Genomic DNA, 17171 nt, shown 5'->3' with positions numbered 1-17171 from the left:
TTGTAGGCATCTTTAACAGCGTTCCTGTCTTCTACTCAGTAGATGCCAGAAGTAGCTACCAGTTGAGGAAGAACAAAACTGTCTCAGACATTGTTAAATGTTCTCTGGGTGGCAAAACTGTCCCTGACTGAGAATGACTATTATAGATTCACACAATAAAATAAGGTAAAAAATGAAGCAGGACATCTGAGTCTTCACCTCTCCCTGTCCCTTCCGAATGATTGAGATTTTTATCATCCACCGATGTAGTGTACTGGAAAATGTTGAAGTTGGATCAGCTAACCTACGTGGAAGTTTAAGTTAAAACTAGCCTCAGCTAGTTTTATAACATTGACTAATAATAGTAATAGAGCAGCACTTGCACAAATCAACATTACCGAACACGTAAATAGGATAGTGGCAGCCACTGAGCCAAGTGCTTCAGAGACATCAAATTATTTAGTCTCACATTATTTCATAGAGTATGCACTTCTATCCAGTTTTACTGAATTGTACTGAAAAACAGAGGGGTCAGTTTAAAAAGCTACTAAATGAAGAAGACAGCACTGGGACTCGTGCAGAATGACTCCACAGTCTGCTCCTGAGCCGTCCCATGTGGCAGCCACTAGCTAAGCCACTCACCTTCAAGCAGCTATTGACTGGAAATGAGGTGAGTCTGAATTGAGACCTGACAACTGGAAAATACTTGAAGCCAGTGGTTATCTCAAAGAATTATGGGGACAGAATATAAAATATCTGAGTAAGTTTCCATACACTGGGTATTACAATAATAGTAACAAGGGGTCTGTATAGGTTAGTTCTGAATTCTCGATGTTATATTGCGTATGGTCTTCATAAACTGTGGAACTCTCTCCAAAACTTGGCTATTTAATGAAATGATATTGGATATAAAAACTAGTTTTCTGTGTGTTAGATGACTTAGGAGATCAAGTAACATTTTAATTGCCATGACTGAGTGTTCCCAATAGTAAGATATAGTTGCAAATATTCATAGCAGAAAAGATAATTGAGAAAATAAAAATCCACAAATTATGTTTCTACCTATAACTAAAAAATAATGAAATAAGAGACAAGGTGTTCTAAAAATTCCTCTAAAGCCATTGTGTTGTACATCAGGCATTGGACATGGATTTCAACCCACCCCTGTTCCGTCATTACTTGTAGTTTGGCCTTAACATCTACGATCTTCCTTTTCTCATTTGTAAAATGGAGGTCATGACATTGAGCTGAATGAGTTATTGCAACTAAATGGAGTAGACCAATAAATAACTTGGTACAGGGCCCCCCCCCCCAAAAAAATAGGGTTTGGAAAATAGGGTATGTTGCTGCTTCTTTTTATTTTCATCATTGTTATTATTACTATTATTACTATTATTATTATTATATTTTAGTAGTAGTAGTAGTAGTAGTAGTAGTAGTAGTAGTAGTAGTAGTATTACCAGGGCTATGGCTTTTATAATTATGTCAGGGCTTGTGTAATGTGCCTATCAAATACCAATCATAAATTCTGACTTCACAAAAGGAAAGGTAAAAATTATCGAATGAATTAATAAAGGTGTTATAGTAGATGAAAAATAGTAAAGTGAATTTCATTGAACATTATTATTTTTCAAATATTTAATACTTGTCTTTAATTAGAATATATTAATTTGCTTAATTGGAAGCATCATTTTTAGATGAATTGCATTTTGACACTTGTGTACATATGTTCCTGAGCATTTAAAATATAATATTCCTCCTAATGGTCATTTATTATTGACAAAATACTTTTTTGAGGAATACTTTTCCTTATTGTGGATAATGAAATAATTCAGTTATGGTTTATTCTATTAGATTTACATGTTCATTCTCCTGGTAACAAGTTCATGCTAAGAGGTAGTAAGAAATACATACAAAATGTGAAATTTAAATTTTAATGCAGTGAGGCATGCCTTTATATATATTCTAAAAGAACTATTAGGGATTATTACTGGTCTTCTTTTTCCTGCCCATGCTACAGGTAATCTGGAGCTGCAATCTGATTATTTGAAAAGAGCATAAACAAATACTCTTTTCTCTGTGTTTTGGCCAAACACCACAATAGCAGACCTAATGCGCATATAACTTAGTATCTAACAAAAGAACCATCACAAGTAATAAGAAACTGACTAGTCTGCTCAAAAAAATTCTGTGTGAATTTTATAATTTTCTACACATATGATTTTAAATAATTCAAATCACGCACTATTACTAATGATCAAAGTTAGATAAAGCACAGAAAAGAAGTAAAATGCTTTTAAACTGTCACAATAATACAAGGAATTCTGAGACCTCGATTCCTTCTGCATTGTAGTCTTTTATGTAAAAATATAAATATCACAAAAAGCTACATTTCAGTACAATATCACAAAAGTATTTATGCCAAAAACCAAACTAAAATTGGGGATCAATTTAGAAGTTAATACACCGCAAATGCTAAAATTCAAAGACATAGATCATACTATAGCCTGTACATTAGGCTGCGTTTCTAATAACAGAAAATTCCATCTTGAAGCATAGGATCTTTCAGATTAGTAGGAAATTGTCTGATTCTTAGGAGTGTCCATTGAGATCTAACATCACCCTCTCTAATTGCATGTCCTCCAAATTTGTATAAAAAGGGGGAATAGGGATCCCTGGGTGGCGCAGCGGTTTAGCGCCTGCCTTTGGCTCAGGGCGCGATCCTGGAGACCTGGGATCGAATCCCACATCGGGCTCCCGGTGCATGGAGCCTGCTTCTCCCTCTGCCTATGTCTCTGCCTCTCTCTCTCCCTCTGTGTGACTATCATAAATAAATTAAAAAAATTAAAAAAAAGGAGGAATAAATCATGTATTATATGATCAGAAGCTAATGATTCTTAACCTATTCTTCATCTTTTTTGAGACTTTGAAGGATTGATTTAATAACAAAAAAACAGATCTAATTAGAGAACAGTAACACTGAATAGATTTAGTGTTTTATAACTAAATAGGAAGAATACAAAATGTTTTAGTTTAAAAAAAACTGTTTTAGTATGATTACCATTCTAAACAGATATAATACCTACAAGTCTGACACAGTGATATTAAAGTGCGATTAGTTTGTTAGGTTCTTTCTGGCCTGTGTAGCCCTTTCTGGCTAAGTCCTTGTAATACGACAAATTAGATATTTTATTGAAAAATGTTACCCTCCAGTGAGGATCCACCTTATTAAATTCTAAGTGAAAATAAACACATTCATTGTAGAAGTATGACTTTGTTTTCCAATAAAACATTATTTCCTTTCGCTAACTAAAAGAAACAGTTCTTGGATTACAGTGGTAGATGCAGGTTTTGCGATCATAGATCCCCATGAAATAAGACTGAAATATTTAACTTTTATATTTTAGTAACAGTGAGTTCATCAGCATCCACACCTTGTTTTCACTTTTGCAGCACATTTTCAATATTTTTTGAAATTAAACGATTGACAATTGCTTTTTCCTTTACTTTTCTCTTTTTAGTCTAAAGCTTTTGCCCTGTGGAAGACCATGAAAGGCAGCTTACTCTGGGGGAAGCGAGGTGGATTGTCATTTACATCTGTCAGCGTGATGTTCACCGTGGTGGTCCCAGATAAGCCTCCCATCTGGCCGCCCATATCTTTGGCCTGGATTACCACTTGATATTGCTCCCTGTTTTCTCTGTTCATGTTTGGTAAAGCAGTCCTGATGATACCTTGAAGAAAGTATAAAAACTTTTGTTAACCCTTGTTAAAAATCTCCACTGTTAGTCAACTAAGAACACAAATGATATATCTAGAGATTTTTGAAAGACAAAGCATGTTTTTGCTATTAATTGTTATTGTCCAGAAACTGTAACAGTGAATCAATGTAAATATTTTACAATTTGTGTGGTTTTCCTATTACCTACAGATGGCCATATGAGCCATATAGAGACCCAAACCCATATGGAAAAACCATAAAAACAGGTTTATTTCCAACAGTTCACTCAATCATTCAACTTTGAACTCTTAAATTGTCAAGTGTGGCATCATCACTCTCGTGTAAGTATGACTGTTAATGTTTTGTTCTTCGTTTCCCACCTTTTTTCTACTTTAAAGACCATAAAGACTTAAATTAATAAACACTGATTCATGATTCCTGACCTGTTTCAGGCTCCACAGAGAAATATGGCTGCCCTTGGAGTATGCTGTAAATAACTCTGGCGCTGTTCCCGTAGGAAGGGTCATCGGCATCTGTAGCTGTGACTTGCACCACAGAAGTACCTGAAGTATCCAAATTCAGCTTAGTTCTGCACAGTACCAGAAGGAGGAGCAAAAGCACTGGTTTTCATGGAAGACTTGAATGATTTTTGGCTTTTATAATGACCTCTTAAAGAAATATTCATGTATAACTGACATGAAAATCATACACACAGTGTTATTACAGGAAAATTGTGAATTCAGCTGTATATTTATTTAGCCAACAGGTATATTTTTATGCATGCACAGAGAAGACCACAATGTGTCAGATGATAATAAATGCAGTTACTTTACAAGTGCTCAGGTTTGATATTTAAATTCATTTTCACATAATAGATTTGTTGCGTGTAAAGGGCATATCTGATCACAAAGGAGTAGGTGTTCTTCTCTTTCCTCCTCTCCACTAATTAACTATAAAAATAATTAACATCTGCTCTAGAATACAATTTTATGAATAGATTAAATTCCAGATTTAGAAACAATCCAAGATGATCCCAAGTTCCATGAACTATTAAAAGCAATTTAATAAAGTTCAAGAAATATAAAGGGGCTTTATAATAAAGCAATTGCCAAAGTCCTTGGGATTTAGGGAAGTAAATATTAAATAAGAATCCCAGAACAATGCTTTTGAGAAATGCAGAGTTAAAAATGTGCTGTTATAACTGTTAAAAGTATCAGAATTATTTCATCGGTTTATATGACTTCTCTCACATTTGAGAAATAAATCTTTTCTATTAAGTCTAAACATGTATCTCTAAAAAATGTTATCATTGTTTCCTAATATGTATTTTTGTCATTCTCCACTTAACAAAAAAGAAGTCTTGACTTCTCTGCTTACAAATACAATTTTCATTTATTTCCAGTGAAAAAGAAAATGCTGTTATCTTGAATGTTATACTTATAGCTTTTTCATGTCCTCTGTCTTATAGATCCTACAACCTAAATTTTAAATTCTGTATCAGTATGTGATTATGGAATTTCAACTGGTTTATTTGAATAACAGATTTATATCAGCAGAGTTTTATATTTAATGATTATAATTAAAAGATGTTTTGAAATAATATGAATCAGGTAATGTAATCAATGCCACCTTTTGTATTATCTAGATAACCCAGACAAATTCTTTAGACAAATTATAACTAGAGTATGTATGCAAAGACTCTACATCTACAATGTTCTGAACGTGCTTATAATATATTTGAGGTCAGAATTTTACACAGCTATTATACAAAGCTATGTGACAAAGATGCTATATTTTCATAGTTTTCTACTGAAGTTCAGTGGTATTTTCTTGGGTTTTTGAGGGGTGTATCTCCTTATTTGTAAAGATTTACAAATCCATAGCATGTAAAAAAATGATTAATCTTTTTTTCTCACTCATTTTCTACTTGAGGAAATTAAATAAGTACTCTTAGGAGGGAATCAAAGAAGATGTCAGTTAACTGATCACAGTATTTTAAAAATTTCTTGATAATAATTTCTTATACTTTCTGCATACCATGATAATTCTTATAAATGAACTTACCTACGACGGACATTTCTGGAACACTAGCTGTATAAATTTCTTCTGGGAACGTTGGCTCATTGTCATTGATATCATGGATTTTGATCACAAACTCAGACTCTGGTTCTACTGGTCTCAAAGTTCTTCTGTTAATAGCTTGTGCACGCAGTGTATAAAAGGCCTTTTCTTCCCTATCAATTCTTCTTGTGGCATGAATGTCACCTGTTTTTTCATCAATAATAAAAAGAGTACCTGCTCCATCTCCAGATAAAATATATTTGAGTGATCCATCTCCTTTATCTTGGTCTGAATGAAGCTGGGGGAAATAAAAAAGAGCATATCCATGATAATGTCTAAAGGTACATAATGCTGAAAGAATTCAAAGTCTCTCACGTCCCAACACAGAATAATGGGGTCAGTTATCTTAGTTCTTGAAATGAAAGTTGAATAAGTATGAACACACTCATCTATATATCTTAAACAATAAGACTAGCTTTTCACATATCTGTGTGATTTTTACTCTAAGTGGATAAAAGTAATAAAAATAAACCAAACACAGTTCCCCTCTTTGCTTTGCTTGGCAAATAACCATTTTCATAGGCAATTAACTCCTGACAAAGACATATGTCATCAGTCTTGACATGCTGTGTAAACATTACTTCTCTCATCTCTTTCTGTGAGTGGAGAATTCTTTTACTCTCATATTATTGAGGAAATGCTTATAAACTTGTTATTTGTTATTGCATTTCCATTGGAGAATTAGTGATATTCTGTAAGACAGGCTAAGTTGTATGAGATATAGCTCCTATGTTAGAAACACTATGTATTATTTTTTGGTTCACACACACACAAACAACTGCCCCACAGGTAGGTTTGGAACTCAGGGAAAGAGTACAAATCGATGTCTATGTTTTAAAATTATAAATCAAGTTAATAAATTCTACAATAAATTATGCTTCTCTGTAGGCTCCTACCTTGTCAAATCTAGTTTCTTCATAACCTCAAACAAGTTTTGTGCAGGAAAAAGACAATGCAAAGCAAGTCTGTTTCTTGCCCTTTGCTTATGCCCACAACACTCATCTTTTAGAATTCACTAATCACGTCAAAGAGCTTTGCAGGAATTCATGAGGACTTCTCAGGCCAGTGTGCCACGCATCCCAGTGCAAATGCTATCCAGGATTCCATGGTTTCATGGGTAAATTCCATCAATGCTGTATTTTAACAGATGCCCACTAGGACTGCCCCCAGAGTTAAGGACAAATATAACAGTGGATACGTCTGGCCTTTGGGTGTTGACCTGAAGAAAAGAATCTCCCTGGACTTAGAAGCAAGCCCAGGGATGTTTAGGCAGGGAATAATAGTTTCAAGTACCTTGAGTATGTTCTGGAAATTGATGTGTAGGTTCCAGGTATGAATAGCCCCTGCTCTGCATAGAGTTCTTACCCTGAGTGGTGGGGCTTAGGTGTAGGAGGGACACAGCATGGCTTTGTAAAATACAAGGATTATAAGTTTTTCTTTAATTGTACCACCCAACCAATAAACATTTTCTAGGCTGGGATCATAGTTTGATTATTTACAATAAGATTATTTTTTTAATTTTTAATTTTGTTTTTATCATATCATGAACACAATATGTAGATTTTCTAAACTTCCATAAGTATTTATTATAACTTAGACATCCTCACAAACATGTTTTTTTTAATTTACAAATTCATGTAAAATGTAGTCATAAATCAGAATAGGCACACTGATGTATAATGCAGAAAGTTAAAAATTAGAGACAATATCCCTCAATTATGCAAAAATTTAGAAAGTTGGATATTTATCTAAATAAGGTTTGATATTTTACTTTAGATTATTTACATCAACAAACATTTTCATCTCATTGCATATAGAAATAGTAAACTGATTACTTTCTATTTAAAGTAGAATTTTATTTCTTTATTTGGAAGTTTGTGGGTTTTTTTTTTTTTTCTGTTTTGGAGCTTATGTCAGTGAACTTGGCTGCAAAAACAAACTTACATGAACATGAAACTGTTTAAAATAAACGTATTAAGAACACACATATGGCTAATATATTGGATTACTGGTTATTGTTGGATCTATAAAAGCAGTCTACTCTTCAGTTAATAGTTTTTAGTAATTAGCATTAAGCCATCAAAATTGGATCAAACTCAGTTTTTCCGATTTCTGGACAAAACTCATTATCACAGATATAATGAAAAAAGAAAACCAAATGGATATGTACTTTAAAGAAAAAGAGAAGTCAGGTAACAAACAGCTTTTGACTGCATTTTTAGCTATTCGTAAACAACATGGTAAGTTTGAGAAACTTGGGAACTATCTGCTTTTAGCTAAAAAGCTCTCAGAAGTAACATATGACTGTGTTGTCCAGGGAACCACTCTCAAAAAGTCACAAGATTGATGCTTTTTAGTAATTGAAAATACACATAGTTGCCAGGAAACTTTCCAATTACATGAATGTGAAATAGTGGCAATTTTCCAAATGGCAGATATAAGTATTGCATATTTCTTATTCTGTCTAGGAATCAAAATAATTCAAGAAAAGATTATTGGCATTATCAATCATTTGATCAGATAACTGTGGTGGGTAGTAAACAGTTATGACTTTTATTGTCTATTAATTCAACAATTTTAATTGAGAAATATGTGTTGACTCTCATAAGAATCAAGTACTTCTAAAAGTAAATCAACAATTTCACTCTAATGCTATGAAAAATTCAAATGCTGTGTGTAATAGAAATTCACAGGACATCTCTAAAACTAGCCCACAGCAGTATGTGAGGCTTTCCTACAGCATATAACACTTAAACTACCCAATAAAGAATGAGTAGAGTTTTAAACTCGGGAAATTTTTTGCACTTTACAAATTGTAAGGAACACTAGACGAATACAGAACAGAATACAGATTTGGAGTGGGGATAGGAGGTACAGCAAGATGGAAAACATTAAGACCAGTTCTGCTGTTTTAATCAGACATGCACAAAAATTGCAAGAATGGGAAGATCCTAATTATTATAAAGTTCAGTTTTGGAATATGAATCGCAGCAGGATTTTTACCTCCATTTATACTACAGAAAGAGAACATTACGTCTTGTAATTGGACCCCATACTGTGGAAGTTTCCGTTGGATTAGAAAATTGAACACGGTAGAATGAAATCAGAGAGATGAGGGTGAGAAGCTAGACTGTGATTTGGGGAATCAGAAATGAGTAGATTTCTATTTCCTCATAATTAACAGAAACAGATTAGATCTATGCATTTATAAGTTTTGGTCTTAAGAAACCAGACATAATACATTTTTATTAAACTATTAGAGCTTGCATAAATTTTTTTTAAAAAGTATCTTCTTTTCTTACAAAATACCAATATTAGAATAAAGGGCCCAAATGACCACATTTGGGGGCTTACCACTGGCCTGTGTTTATCAAACTATGATTTAAATAAACATGTTTGGGAACCGGACAAGTAAGGAAACTAGACCAGATATTTACTATGAGGCAGACAGATGCGTTCCTAGACTCCTTGAGACCTGGGGAGTTGAAACCATGGTTGAAACTCTTACAAGAGCTAATTCCTAGCAGGTCTGAGATTACTGATTTTTTTTTAAGATTTTATTTATTTATTCATAAGAGACACAAGAGACACACACACAGAGAGAGAGAGAGAGAGAGAGAGAGATTGGCAGAGACAGAGGCAGAGGGAGTAGCAGGCTCCACGCAGGGAGCCTGATGTGGGACTTGATCCCAGGTCTCCAGGATGATGCCCTGGGCAGGCACTGAACCGCTGAGCCATCCAGGGATCCCAGATTAAGGATTTCTTAACAGTTACAGAAAGAGACCAATGGACAGCATTTTTGAATTATAATCTCCCCCTAAACTGTCCTCTCTTCAAGTTTCTCTATTATTTTAATTATCTCTTCTTCTGCATATTTTTCCCACCCTTACCCTGATATCATGTCTCTGGTCCTCATTCCTCATGTGTGTGATAAAATGTAATTCACATTCCAACTCATTTACTAAGTAAAGATCAGACCAGGGCTAGTTAGTCCTTACAACGATAGCTTTCTCATTACTCCTCTCTTTTTTATTAGGATGTTAGGTATCAATACTTGGATTTATTAAATATTTAATTGAACAAAATCAGTTAGTTTATGTTACTGAAAAGTACCGTTACGGATCACGTGCCAAGTAACTTAAAGCATCCACTGTGAAATACCTTTTGTATTGATTTGACCTTGTGCTATTTTATTATGTGAGACATTAAGTTTTCTTTAAACATAGAAAAAAATGTCAGATTATTGTGGCTTTAGTTCCTCAGTAACACCTGTTCTCCTGTGTGAAACATTTGCGCCACAAATCTTTAAGAAGAATTTTATGTTAATACTGACCTTTTCTTTCCTTGAGGAAAGCCTATTAAAAATTCACAACCTGCTGTGTTCCTTGTAAATTCACAAGCAGATAAAGGACATGGCAAGATACATGACAATTAATGAAAATAGAACAACTGGTACTGTGCTGCACATTTAAAAGTCATTTTCCTATTGTTTAACTTTTCTATTTAGATGTGGTTAATTATATAACACATTTGCTTGTATTGAGTAGCTTAATAATTAAGACTAAACAATCCATTGATTTTAAAGAAATACTTTAACTACAAATTATCTAATTAAAGTCTGTAAGTGTCATCTTAGGGTATTTGTTTTTAAAACAAAGTTTGTAAGTTAAAAGGGGTCTTGTAGCTTATCTAATTTAAGGCCACCTTTTTTTTTTTTTAAAGAGGAAGAAACTGACATGTGATCAGTTGTTGGGTTCTTTTTTTATGATAGAAGTTAAATCAAAATCACACTTCAGGATAGCTGCTATGTTGGTGAAATCTTTATTTCTATATATCAGTTCATTTTTATTTTTCAGTTCCTCACATTAAGTAAAGAAATATTATTAAAAATAATCAAAAAATAATCAAAGTATCTATCTATAAAGTTACAGGGAATTTAAATAATTTGTTACCAAAAGAATAATTGATAAGAGATTTTGCCTTATATTTTCATGCTTGGCTGGAAGAAAATGAAGACCAAGTTTTAGGAAGTGAAAAACCATACTGTCAATACTGCCAGGAAAACTCTATGATTACTATCACTTCAGAGGAATCTATATTTCTGTGTGAGATTCTGTCTCCTTCAGAATATTGATGCGTTTTTGGATATTGGTAATTGTTCATATTTAGTTCCATTCCAAAAACTGGAAGGAGACAGAGAAAATTTGAATTATGTTTATAAAATTATATATTATATATTATATTATATATTATATTCATAACAGTTATACCAGGTCTTTTTTTTAAGATTTTATTTATTCATTTGAGAGAGAGAGAGAGAGAGCATTAGCAGGGAGAGGGACAGAGGGAGCCGGAGACCCACACTCCCTGCTGAGCAGGGACCCCAGAGTGCAGCTCCATCCCAGGACCCCAGGATCATGACCTGAGCTAAAGCTTAACCGACTGAGCCCCACTGGTGCCCTTAGACTAGTTCTTTGAAGGGTAAATTTTGATAAACATTAAATCACAAATACTACAACATTCGCTGAGTTTAATAACTTTTCATGTGTATGCATTAAACGTAAAAATATTAGAAATTGCTCAGTAGATTTTCTAATGTACAGTGATAACTTAATGCCTGTTGCTCTTTCAAACAGCCAATATACTCTATATTTGTTTTAAAAAGATCCAGACTGTGGCAAATATGCTGTGCTATTCTGGTACCGTCATCATTAGCATTTTGCTGTAATTGCTCTTGTGGGTAATATAATATCAAATAGAAAATAAGACATTGAATCAAATACTTCAAATTTGCATCCAATAAAAAAAAATAGTAGTAAAGATGGGCTAGCATCAGAAAGCAGCTGAGAGCATGTTAAAACAAGTAAACACAGTCTGGTCAGAAATAAATACGTAGTTACTCATTATGTTGAGAATGGGTAAGAAAAGGGAAGAGGAGTGGCAAATCTTGAATTGGAGTATGTGAAGCTTACAAAGTAAAACTGGACCTTATTTTAATATTAAGGATGTGGAAAATCTAGCCAATTTGTATGAATCCCAGTGAAAACATTTTTCCTTCAAAAATAGAAATGGACAGGAGAAATTAAAGCTAATCAATGAAATGGATTGTAAAACCAATTATGATAACTTAAAAATACCCCAAATATATGATTTAGATTGTAAATGTTAAAAAAAAAAAAGATTGTAAATGCTTTTCTGTACAATCTTATTCTGGGACCAGAGGCAAGAATAGAGGATTAAATGATAGATGGATAATGATATCTGCTTAGCTTAGAGTCTGGTAAAATATATTTTTAAATACATATATTTATTTATTTATTCATTCATTTATTATTTACCATATATATAAATTATAATAAATATAAATTGTATTTTATATTATAATAAATATAAATTATAAATTTATAATATAATTTAAGATTATTTTAAGTAATAATTTATATAGATATATAAATCTATAAGTTTTAGATAATTTAAATAATTATTATAAATATATAATATAATTATATGTTATTATAATTATTATAGATATAGAAATATATAGATAGAGGGCAGCCCGCGTGGCACAGCGGTTTAGTGCCGCCTGCAGCCCAGGGCGAGATCCTGGAGACCCTGGATCGAGTCCCACGTCAGGCTCTCTGCATGGTGCCTGCCTCTCCTTCTGCCTGTGTCTCTGCCTCTCTCTCTCTCTCTCTGTGTGTCTCAATAAGTAAATAAAATCTTTAAAAAAAGAGAAATATATAGATATAAATCTATAATTTATAGATAATTTAAAGATAATTATAAATTATCTATATTATAATAAATATAAAATATATTTTCTATTATGTAAATATTATATATTATATATTTATATATATATAAATGGTTTATTTTCCACATTTGAGAGGGTTCTCCAGAGAATGTCTTCCAAGAGGAAAATCCCCATTGAGGTCTAGCTTCAATAACTAGGGATTTCTTTCCTCATTTGGTCTTCCAAGAGTACAGCCTGTTTTTGTTGTTGTTTTGTTGTTTTTGCTTATGCACCACCCTGACTGGTGAGTGTAATCTGGGATCGGTCCTAGAGTGTTGGGGCACTCTTTGAAGCCATTGGAAATTACTCGAGACCCTGCAACAGATCAGGTTTCTTTACAGAGAGTGTTGTAAAATTCAAGAAGACATCAGTGAGAACTGCTAACTCACATCTCGAAGTGTCTCAACTTGAATGCATCGCTTTGCTAGTCCTGCAAAGATACCAAGATTACACTGAAGGGATTTATTTAAGTTTTCCATAGACATAGTTTTACGGGGAATTATCTGCTTCAAGACTTTAAATGATATATATAATACACAGGAGTCACATTCTTTCTGATGTATTAGTTTATTCTTTCTGAAGAGAGTTATGGGGGAAATATTTTAAAGGAGGTTCATATTCTTTTAGGAGCTTAGCATCTGCCTTCTTATAATTTTGAAAATCACTAAATTATGCAAAGTATCCCCTGTGGTGTGAAAAATGACATAAATATTTTACACCTCATTTCTCCCCAAAACTTGGAAAAGTCTTCTTAAGCATCTTGGATTTGTAATATAGAAATATATGTAAATACATGTCTAAATAGTTGTGAAGGAAGTGCAAAATAATTAACACTAAGAGATTTTCATTTTCAATCAATAGGGTCAAAAGAAATTTGAGAAGAATTAATAAAGGACAATCACTTCTTTTCTGTGGGCCACGTGCAGCTGAGAACCCTTCTTTCTTTTCACCAACAAAGGGCTGAAAATAGGAGCTGTAAAAGGAAGGATAGGGCTCGGGATAGCTATGCATTGAAGACATTTAAATAAGTGTTTCTTGAACTGGATTGAACTAATGTAAATTGAAGGAAGTGATGAGAATTCGAAGTGTGATATTTTAGGACTTAGAAGTTTTGGAGATTTTGCTACGGAGGCAGTATTTGAAGCTGTTGGGTTTCTAAGACTTGTAAAGGTGCTTTCATCTTGCAAGCTATAGAGTAACAAGTACATGATCGGATGCCCAAAGGAAAAGGACCAGGCAGCTGCCTGCTGTCTCTAGGGGCTACGGTCAAGAAAAATGAAAAGGGGTTTGGATCTTTACATGCATTGGATTTTTTTGAAGCACTAGCTTAAATAGGAATCCAAAAAGGGCTATGAATGTTCTCTTATAAAGGAAATTACATAAATGTGTGTGTGTGTGTGTGTAAAATAGAAAACAATGTTATGTGTGGTATCAAAGAGTACAAATATCCTCTGAAATATGCCCACAGGCCACTAAGTTAAAAATTCCTAATCTAGGTCAACTTTCTATGTTTTTCTACACACAGAAAAAGGAATTGAGAAATCAGGATAGACATTATCTTCAGGAAAGGGGAATGCTCATTTGTCGCAGAGACCATTATATCTTCATCAAATGAGGAAACCTGGTTCCCAGACAATATCATGCCTCTAAAATTTGTCTCCTCTGCTTCTTTGATTTATCCACCCTGAAAATTCATAGCCATTTCAAACTCCTTTGTAAGGCTACATTAATCTCTTATTCCTTTGTGCTCCAGTTATAATTTGTGTGTATTTATATGAATATGTAAATATATGTATTACATATATATATGTGTGTATATGTGTATTTTATGTGTGTGTGTAAAATTTCATAATATCTGTAGAAATATTGAACTATTATTTTTATAAGTCTTTATGGAGCTAAATATACTATAGATATATTTGCTTTGAGGATAAGAACCAAGTTTCTATTCTTTCAATTTTGTCTGCTAAATATAATATGTTAATTATTTGTAGTTTCTTCCTATTCTGTTTTTGGTCTTGCTTAAGTCCTATAATCTTGCCTTTTTGCATGTAATTTTTTATTCTTATTATATATTATGTATAAAGAACTTAAAGCCTCCAGAATGGGTTATTTTTCACTGGAAAATCTTCTAAATGTATTGGATTATTTGGTTATCAGCTATGATCACTAATTTTATATATCAACTTGACCAAAATATGAGGCTCAGTTGTTTGGTCAAACATTAGTCTAGACATTTCTAGGAAAGCAAGTTTTTTATGTGATTAACCTCTATAATCAACAAACTATAATTAAATCAAATTATTCTCCATAACACGGGCAGGCCTCATTCAATCAGCTGAAGGCCTTAAAAGTGAAAATTGAAACTTTTAAAAGAAACTTAAAACTATAACATAGAAAACTTGCCTGAGTTTCTAGCCTACTGAAGATTAGAACATCAACTCTTACCTAAATTTTGAGATTTCTATCCTTCCCTACCGATTTTAGACTTTCTAGCTTTGACATTCTGATGAGCCAATTCCTTATCATTCTCTCCCTGGATAGACAGATGTAAAGAAAGATATTTATAGATACACATCACCTATTGGTTCTGTTTTTTGGAGAACCCTAACTAATACTAATACATTACCACAATTCACTCAGGGAGTGAAGAAAATCAAGCTAGAAGAGCCATTTGGTAAGACTATGACTTCTACGATTTATTCCTTTTCTGAGAGAGTGAACCCATCAAGTAAGAGTGGTTCCTATCTCCCCCTTGACCACAAAATTCCACAATTCTACCCTTGACAAATTAGTCATTTGCTTGAAGCTGCTTCAACAATTGACAGAAATCTCCAGGAAAGTAAGCTATGTTTGTCACTTAAGCTCTGCATGAAAAACAATACACGTCCTGCTTTGTTTTCTCCCTGTTTGTCAAGGAATCAAGACTGTACTTGTAGCCCGCAGAGGCACTGAGAATTACTGTGTGCCCCTAAATGAAAAATCCCTGCATTTCCTCGGGTTCAATCTGACATTCCCTGGGAGACTTTCAAATTTCACCTATTCAAGAACCTCAAGTCTCTAGGAATGTGGACAATTATATTCTGGCTTTCAGAGGCTTTCAGCCTGGATCTTTAGCCATCTACTGATTCATAATTCAACAAACGTCTTATAGGAAGCCCTTTGGGGACCTTCATTTTGCCAAAGATAATTATGTACATTCGAAAATGAAAGAAAAAGATTGAAAAACCAGTGAAAAATGTAAATGAAAAAGAATCAAAAGAGCATTCTAAATGGAAAAATACAATATCTGGTTTTCATAAACCAATAGAGAGGTTTTTTTTTACAACAGATTGGGTATCATAGAACACAAGATCAGTCTTTTAGAGGGTAAAATGGGGTGGACAATCTGGAGTTCGGTATATAGGAACTGAATTGCAGAGAGAAAATATATGAAAAAATAGATAAGATCATTGGATGCTTGTGAAAACAAATCAAAAGTTGCAACACACATGAAATTGGATTCCCAGAAAGAGAGAGAGGAGAGAGTGGAGCACAAATTGTATTTGAAGGGAAAATGGGGAAAAAAATTAAAACTGGTATAAGACATCAACCAACAAGTACAATGAGATATGAGAAACTCTAAAGACACAAATAAAAGTAAAAGCAAATTAATCCCATTAGAGTCACATTTTTAAATGAAAACATATAGAGAAACTGCAAAAGTATTCAGGAAAAAAAATGCATTAACTTCAAAGTAGCAAGTTTTAATCCTGACTGCTGGTTTCTCAATAGAAATGATGGAAGCCGAAACACAATGGAATGACATCTTAAAGCAGTAACAAAATACCTAGCAACCCAAAATTCTGCACTGTGCAAAAACAGGCTTCACAAAGGAAAGTAAAATAAGTATGTTTTCAGATTAAAAAAAAAAAAAAAAAAAACTAAGGGTATTTATCCCTATGGGCATTCAGCGAAAGGAATATGAAACCAAAGTTTTCAAGATGGAAGAAAATGACCTCAAATACAATTTCTAAAAGGAATGAAAACACCAGAACTGTAATTATGTGGTAAATATAATGATTATTGAATTTACAGAGTAATAATAGTAATGTCTTTGGATGTATAAATGAAGTACATGACAATAACTTAATAGAAATGAAGTAGAAGGGGTCGAAGTTTAAAAATTCTAAATTTAAACTGGTTCGTGACAATATATTAAATTATGGAGCTTTGATATGCACATTTTTCTGCATGATTATTATACATCAGTACAAAGTTAGCATAGCTTATTTTGATGTCTTTCCACCTTCCATCTGACCCCTTCATGCACCATTGACTCCACGCTTGCAAATCTGGCTCTAATTCCCAAAGAAAACGGATGCCACCATAATGGGATATAAAGAAGAGCATAGAGAATAATAAACCAAACAAATGAGTGCTAAGATTCCATAAATGTCAATATTTTGCCAAATTTATGTAAGCTCCTTTTGCTTTAAGCAAAAAAAAAATTATATTAAACTGTAATTCGAATAATTGAAGCCTTCTCTGTCCTTTGCTCCTTTCTTCATATCCTCACA

At 33.2% G+C, this 17171-nt stretch overlaps 1 protein-coding gene across 3 annotated transcripts in view; it reads right to left on the bottom strand.

The window, feature by feature from the left end:
* Positions 1-17171, bottom strand: part of LOC144313063 (cadherin-10) — a 175545-nt gene that overhangs the window by 49017 nt on the left and 109357 nt on the right. For all 3 annotated transcript variants that reach the window (XM_077896363.1, XM_077896361.1, XM_077896362.1), the window contains exons 3-5: positions 5763-6057; positions 4142-4261; positions 3544-3711 (exon numbers count right to left, since the gene is read on the bottom strand). In XM_077896363.1, the coding sequence (XP_077752489.1) occupies positions 3544-3711; positions 4142-4261; positions 5763-6057 (583 nt within the window). The remainder of the gene's footprint in view (positions 1-3543; positions 3712-4141; positions 4262-5762; positions 6058-17171) is intronic.

Source organism: Canis aureus, chromosome 4, assembly GCF_053574225.1.
Source record: "Canis aureus isolate CA01 chromosome 4, VMU_Caureus_v.1.0, whole genome shotgun sequence".
Taxonomy (NCBI): domain Eukaryota; kingdom Metazoa; phylum Chordata; class Mammalia; order Carnivora; family Canidae; genus Canis; species Canis aureus.
The sequence above is the reverse complement of the archived record's forward strand: the minus strand, read 5'-3'. Positions and strand labels throughout refer to the sequence as shown.